This window comes from Pan troglodytes, chromosome 11 (assembly GCF_028858775.2).
Source record: "Pan troglodytes isolate AG18354 chromosome 11, NHGRI_mPanTro3-v2.0_pri, whole genome shotgun sequence".
In the NCBI taxonomy this organism is placed as follows: domain Eukaryota; kingdom Metazoa; phylum Chordata; class Mammalia; order Primates; family Hominidae; genus Pan; species Pan troglodytes.
The window spans coordinates 98,763,115-98,785,034 of record NC_072409.2 but is presented as its reverse complement, the minus strand read 5'-3'; the positions used below and the strand labels follow the sequence as shown (position 1 = coordinate 98,785,034).

The 21,920-nt window shown below is 40.1% G+C and overlaps 1 protein-coding gene across 12 annotated transcripts in view; it reads left to right on the top strand.

Moving 5' to 3' along the window:
* CNTLN (centlein) overlaps window positions 1-21,920 on the top strand; it is a 478,854-nt gene that overhangs the window by 103,895 nt on the left and 353,039 nt on the right. For 5 of the 12 annotated variants that reach the window (XM_063787952.1, XM_016960656.3, XM_063787951.1 and 2 more), the window contains exon 1: window positions 16,811-17,298. The exons of 1 other annotated variant lie outside the window; for it this stretch is intronic. In XM_063787952.1, coding sequence (XP_063644022.1) covers window positions 16,939-17,298 — 360 coding nt within the window. In that variant the 5' untranslated portion in view covers window positions 16,811-16,938. Of the gene's footprint in view, window positions 1-16,758; window positions 17,299-21,920 lie in introns of those variants that run through there. 6 more of the 12 variants (XM_016960662.2, XM_009456357.3, XM_063787955.1 and 3 more) reach the window with 6 other exon arrangements.

Here is a 21,920-nt window from a genome sequence, read left to right as displayed (position 1 = left end):
ATTCTGGTTACTGCATTACTGTTGAAAAATTAGTTATGGTCAGTTATATGGTCAGAAGCAAGTGTCCTAAGATGGTGAAAATGAGAACTATTTTGAGATCAAGAATTACTATGGAGCCAATTACACATATGATTATGGCCTGTGCATATTTAAGGGCCTATGAAAATATTTGAGACCTGAAAAATAATTTATTGGCCTTGAAATACTAAAAAGTGGCAAAATAAAAAGTAATATATATCTAATTAAGTGTTCATAAATACGACTAACCACTTAGCTTCATCTTAATCCTTTCCTAGCTATCTTAAACCTTTTAATGTGCGATCTAATGCATTTTGTATGTTTGATGTGGTAAGGCCTCTAAAATTAAATGGTCTTCAAGCTCTTCATATTTATATATCTCTGCTCATTCTATTCATTGTATCCATATCATTTTACATTTCCATACTGTTCCAGGAATCCTAAATTACAAGTATCTACCCAATTGTTTCTAGGGAGACAGCAGGAGACCGCTCCTGTCACAGAAGCCACAGGCCCCAACACTTGGCCTTGATCCCATTTCATTTTTGTTAGTGGGGGCTGGTTAACAGTAACCCAGTTCCCTATGACACTGCTTAGCCCAGGAATCATGTCTGGTTCTGGGAGGTCAAAGAACCAAGAAATGTCAGTGAATCATATTTCAGTTTACAGATAAATTTTAAGTTATTTCATAGGAGATATATATCAGTTGCCAACTTACATGTTACCTACAATATGTTTCTTTTAAATTTGCTTTCTAAAGCTTAGAATTCAATGAAACGTATTACATGTTTTTTGTAATCGAAATGTGTTACAAATCATTAGTAATTTTTTAGTTTGACCCACAAAATCTCATGGATACATAATATATCTGTATTAGGGTTCTCTAAAGGGACAGAACAAATAGGAGATCTATCTATATCTATATCTATCTATAGATATATCTATAAATAATAGATAGCTATAGATATATAGATATATACAGATATATAGATATATATCTATAAATAATAGATATCTATAATAGATAGATATATGTCTATAAATAATAGACATCTATAATAGATATTTATCTATAAATAACAGATATATATAATATATAATATATAATTATATATTATATATAATATATTATATAATATATAATATATTAAATATAATATATATAATTACATAATTATTTATGATATATAATATATATAATATAATTCTATAATTATATATTATATATTATATATAATATATAATATATTATATATAATATATAATTATATATCTATCTATAACTTATAGATATCTATCTATTATGGATATCTATTATTTATAGCTATATATCTATATATCTATATATGTTTATTATCTATAATTATAGATAGATATCTATCTATAAATATAGATATCTATAATTATAGATAGATATCTATAAATAATTATCTATAATTATAGATAGATATCTATAATTATAGATATAGATATAGATAGATATAGATATATAAAGTGGAGTTTATTAAGTATTAACTCACATGATCACAAAGTCCCACACTAGGCTTCTGCAAGCTGAGCAGCAAGAGAAGCCAGTCTGGGTCTCAAAACTGAAGAACTTGGAGTTCGATATTCCAGGGCAGGAAGCATCCAGCAGACGACAAAGATGAGACTGGGAAGCTAGGCCCATTTAGTCTTTTCACGTTTTTCTGCCTGCTTTATATTCTGGTCACGCTGGCAGCTGATTAGGTAGTGCCCACCCAGAGTAAGGGTGGGTCTGCCTTTCCCAGCCCACTGACTCAAATGCTAATCTCCTTTGGCAACACCCTCACAGACACACCGAGGATCAATATTTTGCATCCTTCAAACCAGTCAAGTTGACACTCAGTATTAACCTTCACAATACCTAATTTATTTTAACCACAATTTCAACATTGTTTAAAATATAGTTTCTCCCAAAATAATTAAAAGCAGAGGCTGAAACAGCTACTTAAACACCAATGTTCATAGCAGCATTATATGCAATAGGCAAAAGATGAAAACAACCCAAATGTCCATCAGCAGGTGAGTGGACAGAGAAAATGTAGTGTATAAGGTAATGGAATGTTATTCAACCTTATAAAAGATTGAAATTCTGATGCATGTTACAATGTGGATGAACTTTGAAAATATTATGCCAAGTGACATACATCATACATCAAAAGACAAATATTTCATGATTCTTCAAACATAAGGTACCTGGAATAGACAAATTCAAAGGGGCAGTAAGTATAAAACAGTAGGGTTTGGAGAAAGGGGGTAATGGGGAGTTAATGTTTAATGGATAGAGAGTTTCTATTTGGAATGATGAAAAAGTTCTGGAAATTGATCTTGGTGATGGTTACACAATATTGTGGATATATTTAATACTACTGAGTTGCACACTTAAAAACGGTTAAAATTGTGAATTTTATATTAGATATGTATCCTACCACAGTAAAAAAAAAAATAGTTCCCAAAAAATAAACTATTTCTTGATTTCCATCACCAAAAACCAGGAGCCTAGCTTCCCAAATATGGAACAGGGAAAGATGCTTCCATCAATTGCAGTGATAGTAGGGTTTGGTATGAAAAAGAATTTTACGTTTTTCTAATTCTGTGTGTTTAAAGAAAATGTAATAAGTTACACCAGAATTAGAGTTCATACTTTATAAGCTTGGCATCCAGAGCCATGCCCCATGCTAGCCCTTCAGTCTCCTTTCCCAGTGCCCTCTGCTTCTCTCCCCAACATCACTAACACTGTAAGAAAGAATGGTTGCTCCTACCTGATTAAGTGGGAAGGGCAGGAAAAATGGAGTAATGGGAAAGCAAGGCTATGGCCAGAACAACATGGGAGCTGTGATTTGAAAGAGCGAACTGCCCCTGCTTTTACTGTTTGTTTAGTGTGGGAAAGATGGAGGCAAAATCATGAATTAGAAGAATTTTAAGTAAAATTTATCTGACTGTGTGTGTTTAATACTATTGGTTTCCAACTGTAGCAGACACTTTAGGCTATCTTGCTAATATGGCCTGTCTTCCTCTTTCTTATTAAGAGAACACTAATTTTTGTTTGGGATCATAATGTGTTCACTTAAAAAAACTTGCTTTTCCATCTCTCTTTCAATTAGGTGTGGCCCGATAATGTAGTTTGGTCAGTGAGATATAAGTGGAAATCTAGAGAATTTGGGGAAGGCTTTTGCTTTTATGATATGAGTACATGCCCTTCCTCTTCCCCTTTGTTTAGCCAGTCATGAAGGTGTAATCCTAACAGTTATAACAACTTGTTTTCATTAAGATGGAAGTCATTTGCTCAGTTCAGTGGAGTAGGAATTTAGAAGGAGCCAGCCGGTGTTCTTTGTGATGTTGAGTAGTGTGGATTCCCTAAATCTGGGCTTCTTGTAAGGTGAGAAAATAAACACCTATGTGTTTAAGCTACTAGTAAGTAGAAGTCGCATGCATCTATTGGGGAAGGGCAGAAATTCCAGATGGAAGGAACAGAATCCCAGAGATCAGAAGTAATGGCCATGTAGGGTAGAGGGTAGGGCTGTAAAGTAAGTGGTTTATTTTGGTTGCAGCATAGAGTATGGAAGAGAAAGTAGGTGTAAATAATATTAAAAAACAGTGTTGAGTCAGAAAGTAGTAGAAGGCCTGACATACTAGTTTAAACAATTGGATTTTGTTATGAAGGCAACAAGGAACCACAGAAGGTTTCTGTATTAGTCGTTCTTATGCTGCTGTGAAGAAATACCTGAGACTGGATAATTTATAAAGAAAAGAGGTTCAATTGACTCACAGTTCTGCATGGCTGGGAAGGCCTCAGGAAACTTACAATCATGGCACAAGGCACCTCTTCACGGGGTGCCAGGGGAGAGAATGAGTGCTAGCAGGGGAAATGCCAGATGCTTATAAAACCATCAAATCTCGTGAGAACTCACTCGCTATCACAAGAACAGCATGGGAGAAACTGCCCCCATGATTCAATTACCTCCCACCAGGTCCCTCCCACAACACGTGGGGATTATGGGAACTAAAATTCAAGATGAGATTTGGGTGGGGACACAGCCAAACTGGATCAGTCTCTGTTTTGCAGAGTGCCATGCTGAGAGCTGTGCTTAGTTAAGCAAGGATTGGCTGTAGTAGTTCAGTTGGGTGAGAACAAGACTATTTTACTAATCTAGGTTAGAATGAATGAAGGTCTGAACTGGGGCAGAGGTAGTAGGAATAGATGGGAAGTGTGAGTAGTGGGCAAAATATTTAAGGCAAAGTGGACAGATACTGATATGTGGAGTGAATGGAGGGAATCTTGCCTACTTCTGACTTTCATATTTTGATAATTGAATAGAAAATATACAGGTTGGCTTGGCATCCTGATTTCTTTCTTTTAGAATAAAATGAGAAAAAGATATTATAGTTGAAGATTTCTTTCTAAAGACGGAAACCGTGATATATGGCCTTTTTTTTTTTTTTTTTTTTTTTTTTTGAGACCGAGTCTCGCTGTGTTGCCCAGCCTGGAGTGCAGTGGCGCGATCTCAGCTCACTGCAAGCTCCGCCTCCCGGGTTCTGCCTCCTGAGTAGCTGGGACTACAGGCGCCCACCACTACGCCTGGCTAATTTTTTGTACTTTTAGTAGAGACAGGGTTTCACAGTGTTAGCCAGGATGGTCTTGATCTCCTGACCTCGTGATCCGCCCGCCTCAGCCTCCCAAAGTGCTGGGATTACAGGCGTGAGCCACCGTGCCCAGCCGATGTATGGCCTTTATTTGTCTTCCTCCTGATTTCAAAATTACCTTGGTCAAGATTTTAATGAAACAAATCCTTTGGAACACAGACTACAAGAGGTTAGAGATGTTTTCTTCACTGCTGTTTCTGCAGCACCTAGAAGAGTGCCTGGCACATAGTAGGCCTTAAAAAAGTGTTTGTTGAATAAATTAATGAATGGATTATTCATTATCTTTGGAAATTTCTTAGAAATGCAGTTGTTTTTTATTTAATGATATTAGTGATTTTTAGGTCAGAAAAGGACTCAAAGGATTGCCTGACCTAGTCTGTTCATTTTAAACAAAAGGAACTGGATTCACAGGGAATTATGGTATGCAGATGTCGTAGTTTTGCTTGTGTATATGTGTTATATTTCTAGGGACCAGTAAACCAAAAAGAGAAAATAATCAATACCTATGTGCCCATTCTGTTTAGGACCATCTTCAAATTAATAAGTACATATTTATTAGCTTCTGTATTTCTAATACTGTTGAAAATGTGATAGGACATTTTAAAAGGAGACTGAGACCTGATCCTCATCTTCAAAGAAATTACAGTTTAGTTAAGGAGGTAAGATTAAGGCATATGAAATATCTAGAATGCAATCAAGAACTATAATTGGGTAGGAATGGGTAGGTGAGTTCAGGAAAGGGAGAGATTAATGTGTCTTACAGACTGTTCTGTGAAAATTTTAAAAATATATTTATATAAGAACATACAATGATGACATTTACCAAATAACAAGCTAGCACGATAGCTAGCTTAATAATGCTTAATAAGAATTTAATTATAGCTAATATTTATTGAGCATCTGCTATGAAACAGGGAAACAATAAAATAGTATTTACTGACCTTGTTGCTTTTGATCCATAATGCCCCATTAAGCTTGTTTTAATCCTTATTTTTAGGTTAGGTAATGTTCAAAATGTTAAATAATAGATAAGTCATGAGTCCATGCTTCAAATTCAGATTTAGGCTCTTACCTACTACTACATCACACTGCCTCGATAGCTTTAAAAAGGATAAATGTAACCTTCTACATTTATATATTTAGTATGAAGCACCTCATCCTTTTGGAGTACAAATATGGTCATTTATCCTTATGATAATCAAAGTAAATATTCAAGACCCCATCAGCACAATTAACAAGATGCTCATTCTCTGTTTTGAAGCTTCCCCCTTCTGTTGTCTGGAGTCTAATTCTGACTAAAGAGGCTCATTATGATTCCAACAGCAAGAGGAGAAGAGGTCTGGAGATGTTCCTGTTTTGAAAGTTCTAATTTGCAACTGTCATTGCTTCCATGGCAGCTTTGTCTGTGGCTGAGAACTGACCCTGCACAGTTGGATGCGACTTTCTTGTCTGAAGTAGTTATGGCACCCTTACTGGTACAGAACCCTACACAGATCACGTCCATTCTCTTTAGGGGGAGATTATCCCACACTCTCCAGCTGCATGCTGGACCAAGTACAGTTACCCTCGAACTTCCAAGTTTACAACTCTTTGGTTTACATTCAACTGCTCAGTCATTGTCCTCAAACAGATATGGGGAAAGTTAATTGACAAACAAGTAAGCAACTTAACAAACAACAACATAGAGAACATAATAGGTGCTAAAAAGGAAAGAAAAGGGTGATGTGACGGAGACTATCTGGGCAGGTACTACTTTCATTAAGTCAGTTAAGGGGGGCCCTCTGAAGAGGTAGAATGTGAGCTGAAATCTGTAAGATGAGAAGGAATCAACTATTCAGAAAGTCTACGGTGTGAATGGAAAATACAAAACACCAGAGGTACAAAGTTGCTTGGTATGTTCGGTGACAAGAGTCAACTTGAATTTCCAGTGTAAGTCATGCACTATGATCAAAACTGGCCCTCACTCTACAAGCTCTTTCAGTCAAGTACTCTATCTGGGCTACTAACCCAGACTTTCTCTTCTCTCACGGGCCCATTTCTACCCCTCGGCCTCAGTCAGGACCATCTCAGTTCACTAGATCTAAAACAATGTTTAGACCAAGCGCGGTGGCTCACATCTGTCCCAGCACTTTGAGAGGCCAAGGCAGAAGGATTGCTTGAATCCAGGAGTTCAAGAGCAGCCTGAGTAACATGTCGAGACCTCATCTCTATAAAAAATCCAAGAGTTAGCCAGGTGTGGTGGCACGTGCCTGTGGTTCCAGCTACTCAGGAGGCTGAGGTGGGAGGATTGCTTGAGCCTGGGAGGTTGTGGCTTCAGTAAGCCGTGATCGCACCACACCTCTGCACTCCAGCCTGGGTGACAGAGTGAGACCCTCTCTCAACAACAACAACAACAACAACAAATAAAACAATGTTAAATCTCCAAGAAGAAGAGGACTTGATGCCTTTCCTTAAAAACACTATGGGTCTCATGCATATTTATCTAACTACTATACACCAGTGAGTTCTACACACCTTACCACACATATGCTGATGACTTCCAAATGTATATTTTGAGATCAGAATCTCTTCCAAGAAGTTCATGTTTGTGTGTTATTTTGCCTACTCAACATCCCTAATTAGAAGTCTCTTAACAGTTCAAATTCGGTATATCTCACAGGGAACTTTTTTTTTTTTTTTGAGACAGGGTCTTGCTTTATAACCCAGGCTGGAGTGCAGTGGCTCAATCTCAGCTCACTGCAGCCTCCACCTCCTGGGTTCAAGTGATTCTTTTGCCTCAGCCTCCTGAGTAACTGGGACTACAGGCACATGCCACCACACCCAGCTAGTTTTGGTATTTTTAGTACAGACGGGGTTTCACCATGCTGGCCAGGCTGGTCTTGAACTCCTGAACTTAGGTGATCTGCCAGTGCTGGCCTCCCAAGGTGCTGGGATTACAGGCGTGAGCCACCGTGCCTGGCCTCAAAGGGAACTTTTGATTCCCTGCTTCTAATCCTGTTTATCCAATAGTCTTCACCGTCTCAATTTATGGTACCTTCAACTATTCAGATTCCCAAACCAAACTCTGGCAGTCAGAGCGGATACTTCCTTTGCCCTCTTCTTTCACACCCAATCCATCAATAAGTCCCATCAGCTTAACCTTTGTAATCCATCCTGAATACCACCATATCTCTCTTTTCCCTCTGCAAACACCCTGGTCCAAGCCATCATTACCTCTTGCTTGGACTGGTCTTCCTGCTTCTGTTCTCCTTCCCTTAACCCCAGAATCCATTCTCTCCACAGCTGAGTGGTTTTTCATTAATGTAGTGAAATAATATCTCTCCTCTGCTTAAAATCTTTCATTCATTTCCGATTAGTCTTAGAATAAAGTCCAAACTCATTCCTTCATCTTACACCACATTTCCTTTCACCCTTTCTGGTTCTAGCCATACTTACCTTTGTTCTGTTTTTAGAACATACCAAGCAACTTTGTACCTCTGTTGTTTTGTAGTTTCCATCCACACCCTAGACTTTCTGAATAGTTGGTTCCTTGTCATCTTTCAGATTTCAGCTCACATTCTACCTCTTCAGAGGGCTCCCCCTTAATTGACTTAATGAAAGTAGTACCTGCCCAGATAGTCTCCATCACATCACCCTTTTCTTTCCTTTTTAGCACTTATTACATTTTCTATGTTGTTGTTTGTTAAGTTGCTTACTTATTTGTCAATTAACTTTCCCCACATGAGTTCATGAAGGTAGGAACTGGTTGGCCTTGGCTTTTCTGTAAATCCAGTGTTAAGCTCCTAGCACATATTAGGTATGCCACACATAATTTTATTAACTACTGACTAAGTAAATAATTGTGTGACATCTTTTGTGCATCCCAGAAGCACAAAAGCATAGGATATTTTTTGACAGCTTAACTCAGTGATTCTCAATTGTGCGTGCATGTTAGACTTATCTGGGGAACTCTTTTTTTTTTTTTTTTGAGATGAAGTCTCGCTCTGTCACCCACGCTGGAGTGCAGTGGTGCAATCTCGGTTCACTGCAAGCTCCGCCTCCCAGGTTCACACCATTCTCCTGCCTCAGCCTCCCGAGTAGCTGGGACTACAGACGCCGGCCACCATGCCTGGCTAATTTTTTTTGCATTTTTAGTAGAGATGGGGTTTCACCATGTTAGCCAGGATGGTCTCGAGCTCCCGACCTTGTGATCCGCCCGCCTTGGCCTCCCAAAGTGCTGGGATAACAGGCATGAGCCACCGCGCCTGGCCTCATCTGGGGAACTCTTAAAAATAAAATAACAATGCTGGGTCCCATACCACATCCATTGAAACATAATCTCTGGAGATGGGACCCAGGTAACATTCTTAGTTCCTTTATGTGATTCTTATCTACAACCATCACAAGGGAACCAGGGGTAACCATCATTCCTTTTTCTTTAAACCCCAGGTCAGCTTCTTTATCTTATTTAAGTCTTTCAGCATGATTTATATTTGGGATTTTCTTGTGGATCACAAAACTTGTTCCCTTGCCATGTGGGTATTTTATCCACTTGGGGATCAGCTTCTTTGGGATTGCAGGATAATAGGCATTTCCTGGGAAATGGCGTGTAAGAATGTGTTATCCCTCACAATCTATAAAGCGCTGCAGTGTTCAGATTTCACTCGACCTTTTGATTTATGTTCATACCTTCAATGTCCTTGTTGTCTGATAGTCTCCCAGATATTTCCATGGTGTGCTTCCCAGTCAGTTGAGGTGCTTGCTTAGATATTCTTTATTAGAAATGCTTTTCTTGACTAGTCTACCTAAAATGGCACCTTACCACTGTTATTACTCACTGTTCTTCCTTGCTTTTTAAAATATATAACATCACTAATTAACAATATATTTATCTGTTTATGATATGTTTTCTCCTAGTAGAGTATAAGCTCTGCCAAAGCAAGAATTGTGACTGTTTTGTTCATTGCTGTATTCCTAGAAGTGTTCAATAAATACTTGTTAAAAGAGTTAAGGAATGAGTAAAGAACAGCGTTCTGGCAAGGGGTCCCCAAATTGACTGCACTTATCCTTTTCTGCCTTTTTCTCTTCGCAAGGAATTTGCTGTAGAAGTTTGCTACATCAGAAAACATTGTTTGGGAAAAAGAAATTTTGGTGGCACCAGGAACCTTTTTTTTTTTTTTTTTTTTTTGAGACGGAGTCTCGCTCTGTCGACCAGGCTGGAGTACCGTGGTGCGATCTCGGCTCGCTGCAAGCTCCGCCTCCCGGGTTCACGCCATTCTCCTGCCTCAGCCTCCCGAGTAGCTGGGACTTCAGGCGCCCACCCCCACGCCCGGCTAATATTTTGTATTTTTAGTAGAGATGGGGTTTCACCGTGTTAACCAGGATGGTCTCCATCTCCTGACCTCGTGATCCGCCCGCCTTGGCCTTCCAAAGTGCTGGGATTACAGGTGTGAGCCACCGCGCCTGGCCACCAGGAACCGGTGTTTCTTAACAGTTTCATTTCCCACCAACAGTAGTTAGCATACTGCTACTATGTGATCAATTTATCTCAAAGATTAATTTTGATATCTCATACTCCACAAAAACATTCTCTGTTCATAGCAAAGCACTGTCTACTAAAGTGAGATATTAGTAACTACCATGAGGAATGTCCATTAATTGCTGAAGGCAAGAATTTCTGTGGCTTATAGAAAGCTAGCTGGTAGACATTTATCAAGTGATTCCTGTGTTAGGGCACTGTGATAGGTATCATCAGTGATAAAGAAAAAAAAAAGCATTTTCTTCCATGTAGGATCTTATAATCTCTAAATATATATAAATATAGAGCTACCAATCACATGTAAATGAAATGTGAGAAGAATTATACAATTATAAAAGAGATGCAAAATATAAAATTAATGCAAAAGACGTTGAGTACCTATTATCTTGGAATATATAATATTTAGGATAATCAGAATTACCTAGTGTAGTCTAGACCTTCTGGAAACTGGGTTTAATGAAGAATATGAAGATGATAAAGAAAGTACATAGACACATTCCCTTTGGTGCTTGTAGAGGGGTTTCTGTTTAAAAGCCTAACTCTTTGCCTAACTCTTGCCTGAATTCTGTTCCCTCTACTTTGTAGTGTGTGATTCACTTTTTCTATTTTGTGGGCTTGTTGTAAATTAATGTCCAACCAGCTTCCATGAGAACAACATAAGAGTTGTTACTTTGAATCATTTATTGTCTATAATAGGATGCAATTTGGGCCGCATCCCAATTGTTGCTTATTAGACTACCTTGGCCTGTTGAGCTAGATATATCATGTTTGCCCCTCTAGATTGTTTCCTGATGTTTCCCACCCTGCTCCACGTCCTGGTGGGCTGACCTGTAAAAACTGGTTGGGTTCAGCAAGTGGAGTACAGGAGGAGGTGGGTATGAGGGAAGAAGTTGGAGCATTTGTTTCCCTGGGTCCGAATTTCCAGAGTCTGTGCCTCTCACCAGGCAGCTGTCTGTACCCAGCCCTTCTGTCTCCTGGTACCATTAGCTGCTCTTTCTCTCATCCCTTCAAGCCTAGGGTGCTAACATTTCCTATCCTTTAAGAAGTCTCAGGGTGGCCGGCCGCGGTGGCTCACGCCTGTAATCCCAGCACTTTGGGAGGCAAAGGTGGGCAGATCACGAGGTCAGGAGATCGAAACCACGGTGATACCCCGTCTCTACTAAAAATACAAAAAAAAAAAATTAGCCGGGGGCGGTGGTGGGTGTCTGTAGTCCCAGCTACTTGGGAGGCTGAGGCAGGAGAATGGCGTGAACCCGGGAGGTGGAGGTTGCAATGAGCCGAGATCAAGCCACTGCCAGCCTGGGCGACAGAGCGAGACTCCGTCTCAAAAAAAAAAAAAAAAAAAAAGAAGCCTCAGGCTATGGTGTGTTTCTCTCAGTCCTACTCTTACCTTTGTAATTAGTCCTTGTTTCAACTGTTCCTTGAAGTACTCAATGAGTTGCCATTAACTTCGTGTTGTACTCTGATTGATCACCTCACCAAGCAGAAAGGGAATTGACCCTCTGATGGTAAGATGACATGTATGTTCTCATCCTTGAGACTGGAATCAGTGCCTCTGTGTGGGTTACTTAAACACATTCAGTAGAAGTGGGATTCTGCCATTCAATATTGCTGCCATCTCCTTGGCCATTTGATAAAGTTTATCTCCTATTGCTAACGTGGAAGATGAGGATAAAAGTCAACTACCGGTAGGGACTAAGAAAATCAGAAAGTTTGGAATTGGCTGCTGCTATTGAAAGTCTGCTATGTGTCATAAGTGGGTACGTGACACATCAGGATGATGTTGGGTTGGGAAAAAGTGCTATTTCTCTGGTTATAGAAGCCCCTTTACTAAGGCAAAGAAGTGGTGGTGACTGAAGAGATGGCATTCTGGATCTTCAACAGGCAAAATGCTTGTGTATGTGTGTGGAAGTGTGCGAGACCACTGTAATGTGGAATAAGTAAGAATCTTCAAGACAGAAATGTCAAACCAGGTCGTTGGCAGTGGAAAAAGAAGGCCTTCATGTTTAGGAAAAAATCAGGGGAGAAAAAGGGCTGGAAGAACTGGAGTACTTTTGCAATACTGCTTTGAGGATAAACAATATTCTATTAAAATACCTAGGACCATGGGTGTATAATCCCATCTATTAGGGAGGAGTAAATTTAAATATAAATGAGAAGGATGAAAACGTAGGGTGTTGCCTCACTGTGGTCATGTGTTGAAATGAAGAGCTGAAACTATGCAACCCTGTGTTTTGTGGAACCAACTGAACTTCTCAGGGAAACGCACTATATTCCAAACTTTTCTGAACTAAATAAACTGATACAAGTTACTCAAACCTAAGGCTTACAGGTTACTTCCCCTGTGCCCCCACCGAACAACACACACACTTAGAGTTGGGGTTCAGTGGAGATAATTTTTGCTTATAATTAGAAAAAACAACAGATGTTTGAACAGTTTTGCACTGTTTGACAATCTTTGGAGATGAAAATGGAAAATGAAATTCTGTCATAGCTCTGTTGGGTCATAATTTTTGAAAAGGAACTGATGATATCTCCTTGTATACCTATAATTGTGACCTAGAGCATTCTCAAGACTGATCAGGGGATCAGTAGTTGCCAGGAATTGCTCAATCAAAATTGCGGTAATTGAAAGCACAAAACAATCCTCTTTATTTACCTCTACTAACTTCTGGATTGAGATTTGTCCACACTAGGCTGTCCTGATGCATCTACTACTGATTCAAGCATCACATCGGCACATTCTAGCTTATGGATTTTTCTTTTGATGCTGAAGCAAGTGATTCTTGATTTAAATCTCTAGGACATGGCAAACACTAAAAACTGAGATAAATTCCTAAAATGATATGAAAAGAAATCTAAGATGTTTGAGGTCTTACCAATACCTAATAGTGTTTTAAAACTTAATTAAATTATGCTGACCAAATAAAGATTACACAAAACTGGTAAAGCAGAAATACATGGGTTTTAAAATTCTTCATTCTTTCTGGAAACAAAGAAACATAAAGGCTGAGAAACGGCTAATACATTTTTCCTCTTTTAAAACAGAAGTTAAAAATAAATTTTAAAAATTAAAAGAGGCAATTTAAGTACCATATTAATTGGCACATTTCTTTCATTATTTCCCAAGATTTCGACTATACAGTGATGATATTGAGAGAATTATGTGTTTCTCTATTCTAATGTACTTAATCCTCAGCAGACTTCATTATGTATTTCTTCAGAACAGACAGTATCACTTTTAAATATTAGGACAAAGAGTTGAACAGGAAAAACACCTTGATTGTTTTGCACATTTTTATTCACATAGCAGTGCAGATATTTAACTTATCCTTCTGAGTCATAAGTGTTTGTATTTAACCTTTCATCCGTTTCTGTCATTTCAGCAAATAACTAATACAAGAAAGAACTCCTTAAGCATACTTCTAGAAATGTGCACGTTTCTTTTCTTAAAAATTGTCTGCCAGTAAAGAACTTTTATAACTCTACAACAAAAAGACAAATAACCCAATTAAAAAATAGCAAAGAACTTGAATGAATAGATATTTCTCCAAAGAAGAGAAACAAATGTCCAAAAAATACATGAAAATATGCTCATTGTCATCAGTCATGGGGAAAAATACAAATGAAAACCACAAGGAGACAGCACTTTACACCCACTAGACTGGCCATAAAAAACAAACAACAACGCATGTTCTCACTCATAGGTGGGAATTGAACAATGACAACACTTGGACACAGGGTGGGGAACATCACACACTGGGGCCTGTCATCGGGTGGGGGGAGGAGGGAGGGATAGCATTAGGAGATATACCTAATGTAAATATGAGTTAACGGGTGCAGCACACCAACATGGCACATGTATATCTATGTAACAAACCTGCACGTTATGCACATGTACCCCAGAACTTAAAGTATAATTTAAAAAAAGCAAATGACACAAAACAGAAACAAAAAATAAGTGTTGGTGAGGATGATGAGAAATTAGAATGCTAATACATTGCTTATGGGAAGGTAAAATGACACAACCACTGTAGAAAAGAGTTTGGTGATTCCTCAGTAAATTAAACATATGACCTAGACATTCTACTCATAGGTATATAAACAAAAAATTGAACATAAATGTTCAGACAAAAACCTGTACATGAATGTTTATAGCAGCTCTGTTCACAATAGGCAAAAGGCAGAAAGAACCCAAAGGTCCATTAACAGATGAATGGATAAACAAAATGGAGGATATCCATACAATGGTGTATTTTCAGCTATAAAAAAGAATGAAGTACTGATACATGCCATAACATAGATGAACCTTGAAAGCATTATGCTAATAAAAGAAACCAGACACAAAAGGCCACATATTATATGGTTCCATTGATATGAAATATCCCAAACAGGCAAAACCGTAGAGACATAAAGGGAATTAATGGTTGCTTGGGGCTCGGGGCAGTGAGAATGTGGAGAGACTAATGTGGGTATGTGGTTTCCGCCTCCGGTGATGAAAATATTCTGGAACCAGATAGTGGTGGTGGTTGCCTAACATGGTGAATGTAGTTAATGCTGCTGAATTGTTCTTTATTTGTAGCCATTTTATTTATTTATTTATTTTTTGAGACAGTCTTGCTTTATCACCCAGACTGGAGTGCAGTGGTGTGATCTTGGCTGTTTGCAACCTCTGCCTCCCGTGTTCCAATGATTCTCCTGCCGTGGCCTCTCTAGTAGCTGGGATTACGGGAATGCACCACCACTCCCAGCTAATTTTTGTATTTTTAGCAGAGACGGGGTTTCATTATGTTGTCCAGGCTGGTCTCGAACTCCTGGTCTCAAGTGATCCACCAGCCTCGGCCTCCCAAAGTGCTGGGATTGCAGTTGTGAGCTACCACGCCTGGCCTATTTGTAGCCATTTAAAATGCCTACGATGGTAAATTTTATGTTGTGTATTTTGCTCCAATAAAGACAAAATTTTAAAAAATGCCTAGTCAAAGAGTCAGGATATTATCCTTTTGGGAGGTCACATATACATATTTATACCACTGCTTTTCAAAAGGATCTTTTTGTGATCAGGTGAAATGATGTCCTTTTGAGTGAATGACATACAGCAATTAAAAATGTGCATTAATACTGATTTGGGGCCAAACACGTAACTTATGTGGTTAGACTTCCCAGTCTTAAGTCTAGTGAAATCTCACAGACTATCAAGACCAAATGTTGTATTTCAAGTCACAGGTGTGGAGACAGGGTAGCGATCAAAGTACAGGTTTTCAGAGTTAAGTGGAATTCAGTGAATTCAAAGCCTAGCTTTTCTGATACTAGACATGGCACTTCAGAGAAGTTATAGTAACCTTGCAAGTCTGTTTCCTCACCAGTAAAAATGGAGATATATAATAATCTAATTGAAGGTGACATATGTATTAAGTGAGTTCATATATGAAAAGTGCTTAGCACTGGACTCAGCATATGGTAAATGTTCAGTAGGTTAGCTAGTTCTAAGGCAGGCTTATAAACATACTTTTTCTAATGTACTCTTTAATAAATTTTTGTGAGGAATTCACCTTCAGTTTGAAAGAAGTCCACTTATCTTGGTTGCCTTGGCAGGATTCTAATTGGGAGGGTGTCTTTTGGCATCCTGACTAGATTCTCATGCAGAAATGGTGATATTTTGATTAAATGAAGTTAACAGTAAAGTGGTCATCTCTCTACTTCTGCTCTCAACCCCCATCTCAGCTTTCCCCAAGTATTCTGGAACCCTTTCTGAAGAAGAGGGCAGTTCTAACTTTCAGGGATGTTCTGGTGCCAGCTTAATATGCATCTCATTAATCTTATCAATAGTAACAAAGTATTTGAAGAGCAAAGAAAGATAAGATTACTACCTATTTGAAGTTTATAAAGAAAGCCAGAAGAAAAAGAGAACAAAAGATAAAGTAGGTCTTGTTTCTTCAACCACGCTCCAAATTACTGATTTCAAACTGCTCCAAGGACCCAAACTGTTCAGCAATGTGGGCTACACTTCCTCTGATATCCAGCCAACGCATAAAGAAGCTGACATAAAAACTCAAAGGAAATCATGACTCCTGCAAAACAAAAGACAAAGGGTGTACAAAGGATCATCATTCAAGTTGGAAACCTTCTTGATAGTCCCAGATCAGCACAAGGCTTTCCACATCTCCTTGACATTAGTCAGCTGGTTGTCAGCTGTACTAAAGCAGTTTTGCCAAGGGGTGTGAAGAAAACACTTAAGTGTAAAACGTATTCCTTGATCCTCAAGGAGCTTACAACAGGGCTGGGGAGATTAGCCGTGTAACTGACACTCCAGGGCGGTCAATGAAACGTGACACACGAGTTGGCAGGGGCCTTGAAGGAGAGGGATTTCACAGTTAAGGATCATTTGGGGCTGGGGGCTTGTCAGGGAAGGCTTTAAGAGGTGGGATGTAAGTGGCAGGCAGGGTTTTAGGTGGGCGGGAAATCCAGGCGATCCTGGCCAAGGACTCAGGCACAGGACGCTGGGATGGCCTGCCCGGTGGACCGGCTTTACCCTTTCGGGCCACGGCGCGTGCGTACCCCAAGGCTCGCGCTGGGCGCATTGCCCGCGGGAAGCCGGCCAGGACCAGAAAACACGGGACACCGCGGGCCAAGGCGGGAAAAGCCTCGCGCATGCGCGGTTCGGCGTTCCGGGCTCGCCGGGTTGGGGAAAGGGAGGTGGAGTTTCCAACAGGGAACTTGACCCGTTAGCAGCCGCAGCCATGGCGGCGCGTTCGCCTCCCTCACCGCACCCTTCGCCCCCAGCGCGACAGTTGGGCCCCAGGTCCCCACGTGTTGGGCGGGGAGCTGAAGTACACGCAATGCGCAGCGAGGCCTCGGGTTTTGCCGGCGCAGCGCGGGAGGTGGTCGCGGACGAAAGTGATAAAATCTGGGTGGGCGAAGAAGGGTCAGGGGGCCGGCGAGGGCCTGGGGGGGCAGCTCCGGCTCATGCTCCCCTCCTCAGCGCGCCCATGGGGTCCAGACGGCTAGAGGGCATCTCGGTAGAGGAGGCGATGGTGACCCGGACGCAGCTGCTGGAGGAAGAGCTGAGGAGCCTAAAGGAGGAGTTGGCCCTGTGTCAGGTATCGAGGACTCTCGCAGCCCCCCTTTCCCCACCACAGCGGGGCCGGGACCCGTGGGGGAGGCGCGCCTTTCTCCCTCTGCCTTGGGACCTACCCCGCCCAGCGACGCTCCCTGGCGGATGCACACCCTGCTTCGCTCGCGGCCGGGGGCTGGAGGGACGCGGCTGCGCCCGGCTCCCCAAACCCGGGCCCCTGCCCCTTTCCGAACTGCGGCCAGACAGGCTTTGCCTCCGCGCACGGGTTTGGTTTTGGTCACTTGGATACTCGCAGTCGCATCCTCTCCGCTTCCCCCCAAAGCCCAAGTTCTTGGTGGTGACGGTAGCTGATACCTGCCGGGGGCCCAGGAGTGACATGCCGTCCACTAGTTGAAATGAACAGGAAAGTGTAAACACTTGGGTTAGAGTAAAATCCATCGATGAAGGAACCTGTTTTTAAAATTTCAAACCCACACTTGGCTTTGTTTTTACCCAGTCAAACTTAAGTTGTAAACACAGACGAGTAACGTTTAGAAAGTCTCAGAGCCGGGAACTTAACAATAGATGATGCTTGGTACTTGTTTATTAACCAGCTATGGTAATTCTGCGGTCCTTGAGTGAGAAGTCACATTTTCATGTGATCTTGCCAGTGAAAAACATTTGCTAAATCAATTGCATTAACATTACTTTCCTGTTTGTAGAGTTTTTGTAAGGATGGACTTGACTATACTCATGTTCAAAGAGATTGAATTTTCCTTTAGTTTTGCATCCTTACCATCATCTCTTTTGATTTTACCAGAACCTTTAGATAGGGTTGGGAGATTGGATGTGGGAAACTCACTGAACAGTAGATCTTTAAGTCACTCTGTCTTCAACTTAGAAACCAATTAGGAGCTGCTGAACATCAAAGTAACTTTGTGAACAGTATCGTCAGTTTAATAAAACAGTTGATGAAATTCATTCTCTGTCGCCCAGGCTGGAGTGCAGTGGTGCAGTCTCGGCTCACTGCAAGCTCCGCCTCCCGGGTTCACGCCATTCTCCAGCCTCAGCCTCCCGAATAGCTGGGACTACAGGTGTCCGCCACCACGCCCGGCTAATTTTTTGTATTTTTAGTAGAGATGGGGTTTCACCGTGTTAGCCAGGACAGTCTCGATCTCCTGACCTCGTGATCCGCCCGCCTTGGCCTTCCAAAGTGCTGGGATTACAGAAATTCATTCTCTCATAGTTTGTTCTGTTGGATTCTTTTGCCCATTTTATAGGTCCTTGCTGACTGAGTGAAGGATTTAAAAATGGGACCATCTTCAAATTGAATGTGCCTTTGGTTAAACAAGGTTGGGACATTTAATGTGGTGCCCTCTTTTCGTTTTACCATTTTTCTGTTCTTCGTTGGATAAGGAGCAAAGGGATATATAAATGACAACAGTGAATTGAAGCATTTGTCATCTGCAGACCTCACCCTTTGGGGAGTTTTAAGATGTGAACCCATGATAAAGGCCTTTGATACTCTGAGTCCTAATCTCAGACACTCTTTGGCATATTTTCCACACTCTTTCCTCCCACTTCTGCCTCCCCACATAGTTAGGCCTTTAGCTGGCTAAAGAGCTAAGATACTTTTTTATGACCGACTTGGTTAAGGAAGTCAGTCTATTGGAAACAGCCTGATGAACCTCTTCCCACAAATACTTACATTCTTTAAAAATGTGGCTCCAAACATGGTGTTGGCTTTTGTGACCTCGGACATATATAGACTAGGAAAATGATTGACATACTCTTGGCAAATGTAAGAATACAGAGATGGTCATAATAGTCTAGAATGATGATCTCTTAGATTTTGTAATATTAATACTCTTATATAATTGTAGGCAGTATCCCGCACCATAAAAATCTTAGTCAAATCAGACTCCTGCTCTTGGGGAATCTTGGGGAAAAATAGTAATTGAACTCCCAATTGTTTTGTAAAAAAGCATTTAGGTGATTAAATATTCACTTTTATATCTTTTAAAGTATACTCTCCCGCTTATTTATTCAGCTAGAGATCACAGTACCCAAGAATACATAGCATTAAAACTGCTGAAAATTACAACTCGAAGTAAAATTTTGTATCTCAATCTAGTAAGTACACACATATACATACATATATTTTCAGAAAGAATACATACCCTAACACTGTGTGGGCTGATATTTTTTCAGTTCTATTCCTTTAAAAAATGCTGTCCAGATCTAAATTAATTTCAGAACCCAACAAGGCTTGAAACATACAGTTTAGGAAAAAGAACACTGCTAATTAGTCCATGGTCATAAGTAGTAGCTTCATTTAATTTGTTTTGCTTTCACATTCAACTTATGGGAATTCAATGATGTGTGCTTGGTGAAGTTTGAGTAATTCCCCATACCATTCTACATCATTGGAATGCCTCAGAATAAGCATGTAATAGAAAGCAATCAAATGTTTCTCTTAATATCAGCATCTCATCCCACTCTAAGTGATTGTATTATCTAATTAAACTTTAAAAAAATATGGCCCGCTGATTAGCAACTGAACTATAAATAATGCTTATCTGAAGAAAAAGTGATTAATTTCAATGAGGGAAGAAAAGCTATCTGTATTGGACTTACTGAGGGTAGTAGGTTAGCTTCCAAATGTAGCTTTTTCCTAAGGAATTTTTCAAGGGTGTTCCAAAGGGTTATTTTGCATCCATGGCATTTAATGCCCTATTTCACTAATTTAGAACCTAACTCCACTACACTTTTAATTTTGATTATATATTTCAAGAATGTGTTCTGTTTGTGATAAAGGATGCTGGGGCATGTGTATTTGTACATTTATCACCATTTATAGAGTGAGATGAGAAAAAAGTGTTATGTTTACGTAGAAAGAGTAATATGTTTATATAGCATTTATAAAGCTTATTTTTTGGTATCAGGCAAAAATATTGACTAAACCTATAAGCCAGTTTTAGGAAAAAAAATTAGGGTATTTAAATGAAATATGAAATTAGTTTCATCATTAAAGCTCATCAACTTTAATGATGAAACCAACTTTTGAAGCAGGCGATGTTGGAATTGTATGTGATCAGAGAAGTCAGCCAGTTATATTTTATGTCAGAAATTTAGATGTGTTAAAACCTCATTTATTCACAAAGAAAAACAAATTTGAGAACTTACTGTGTAATTCCACCAGTTGTTTGTAGCTGTATTCTACTTGGCGAGTCTTTTTGTGAAATTATTTTTCATGCTAATAATTTACTACGTGGCTACCTGGTGCCATATTTTGTAAGTAAACTCTTGACATCCTTTGCCCTGAGCTCTGATGACCAAATATTTGTTTAGATTTAGGAAACAGTTTCAAGTGTTTGTTGAGTTCATTCCTCCAGTAGAGGTCAATTGAGGGCTTAATATATTGCCAACACTAAATTATTTTTTGTGGGACTAGGTACCCAGTGAAAAATGGCAATTTGGGGTGTCTGTGTTTGTATAGATGGTATCTATTTCCATGTCAGTTGATGAAAGACAAAACCAATCCACCTCCAGGGAAATTTAGACCTAGTATTTAGTATTTAGTCAACTGTTTCATAGCCCAAGTTTAATAAACTTTGTGAAAATGATTAGGAATTTTTATTTTTAATTTTTAAAAATTATTATTTGATTCTGTTTGGAAGTTCTGTAGTGAGAAAAAAGAATTTTTATTTTATTTTATTTTTTATTTTTAGATGTAGTCTCGCTCTGTCGCCCACGCTGGGGTGCAGTGGTGCAATCTGGGCTCACTGCAACCTCTGCCTCCCTGGTTCAAGCTATGCTCCTGCCTCAGCCTCCTGAGTAGCTGGGATTACAGGTGCATGCCACCACGCCTGGCTGATTTTTGTATTTTTAGTAGAGATGGGGTTTCACCGTGTTGGTCAGGCTGGTCTCAAACTCCTGACCTTGTGATCTGCCCGCCTTGGCCTCCCAAAGTGCTGGGATTACAGATGTGAGCCACTGCGCCTGGCCTGAGAAAAAGAATTTTATAATGACAGTAGTTTGGGAGGCTGAGATGGGCGGATCACTTGGGGTTGGGAGTTTGAGACCAGCCTGGCCAACATGGTGAAACCCAGTCTCTACTAAAATACAAAAATTAGCGGAGTGTGGCAGCATGCACCATTAATCCCAGCTACATGGGAAGCTGAGGCAGGAGAATTGCTTGAACTTGAGAGGCGAAGGTTGCAATGCACTGAGGTTGCACCACTGCACTCCAGCCTGGGCAACAGAGTGAGACTTTGTCTCAAAAAAAAAAAAAAAGGAATTTTATAGTGAGTAATGTTAGGTTTTTATTTTTTGTTTTCATTTTATTTGTGACAGTCTCCCTCTGTCACCCACGCTGGAGTACAGTGGTGCAATCATGGCTCATTGCAGCGTTGACCTCCTGGGCTCAAAGGATCCACCCACCTCAGCCTCCAGAGTAGCTAGGACTACAGGTGTGTGCCACCACGCTAGGCTAATTTTTGTATTTTTTGTAGAGATGGGGTCTCTGTCTCCCTGTGTTGCCCAGGTTGGTCTCGAACTTCTGGACTTAAGCCATTTGTCCATCTCAGCCTTATAGGGGTGAGCTACCGCACCTGACCAAGGTTTTTATTTTTGTTATTTAAAAAGAACATCTTTAAGTGCCTGAAG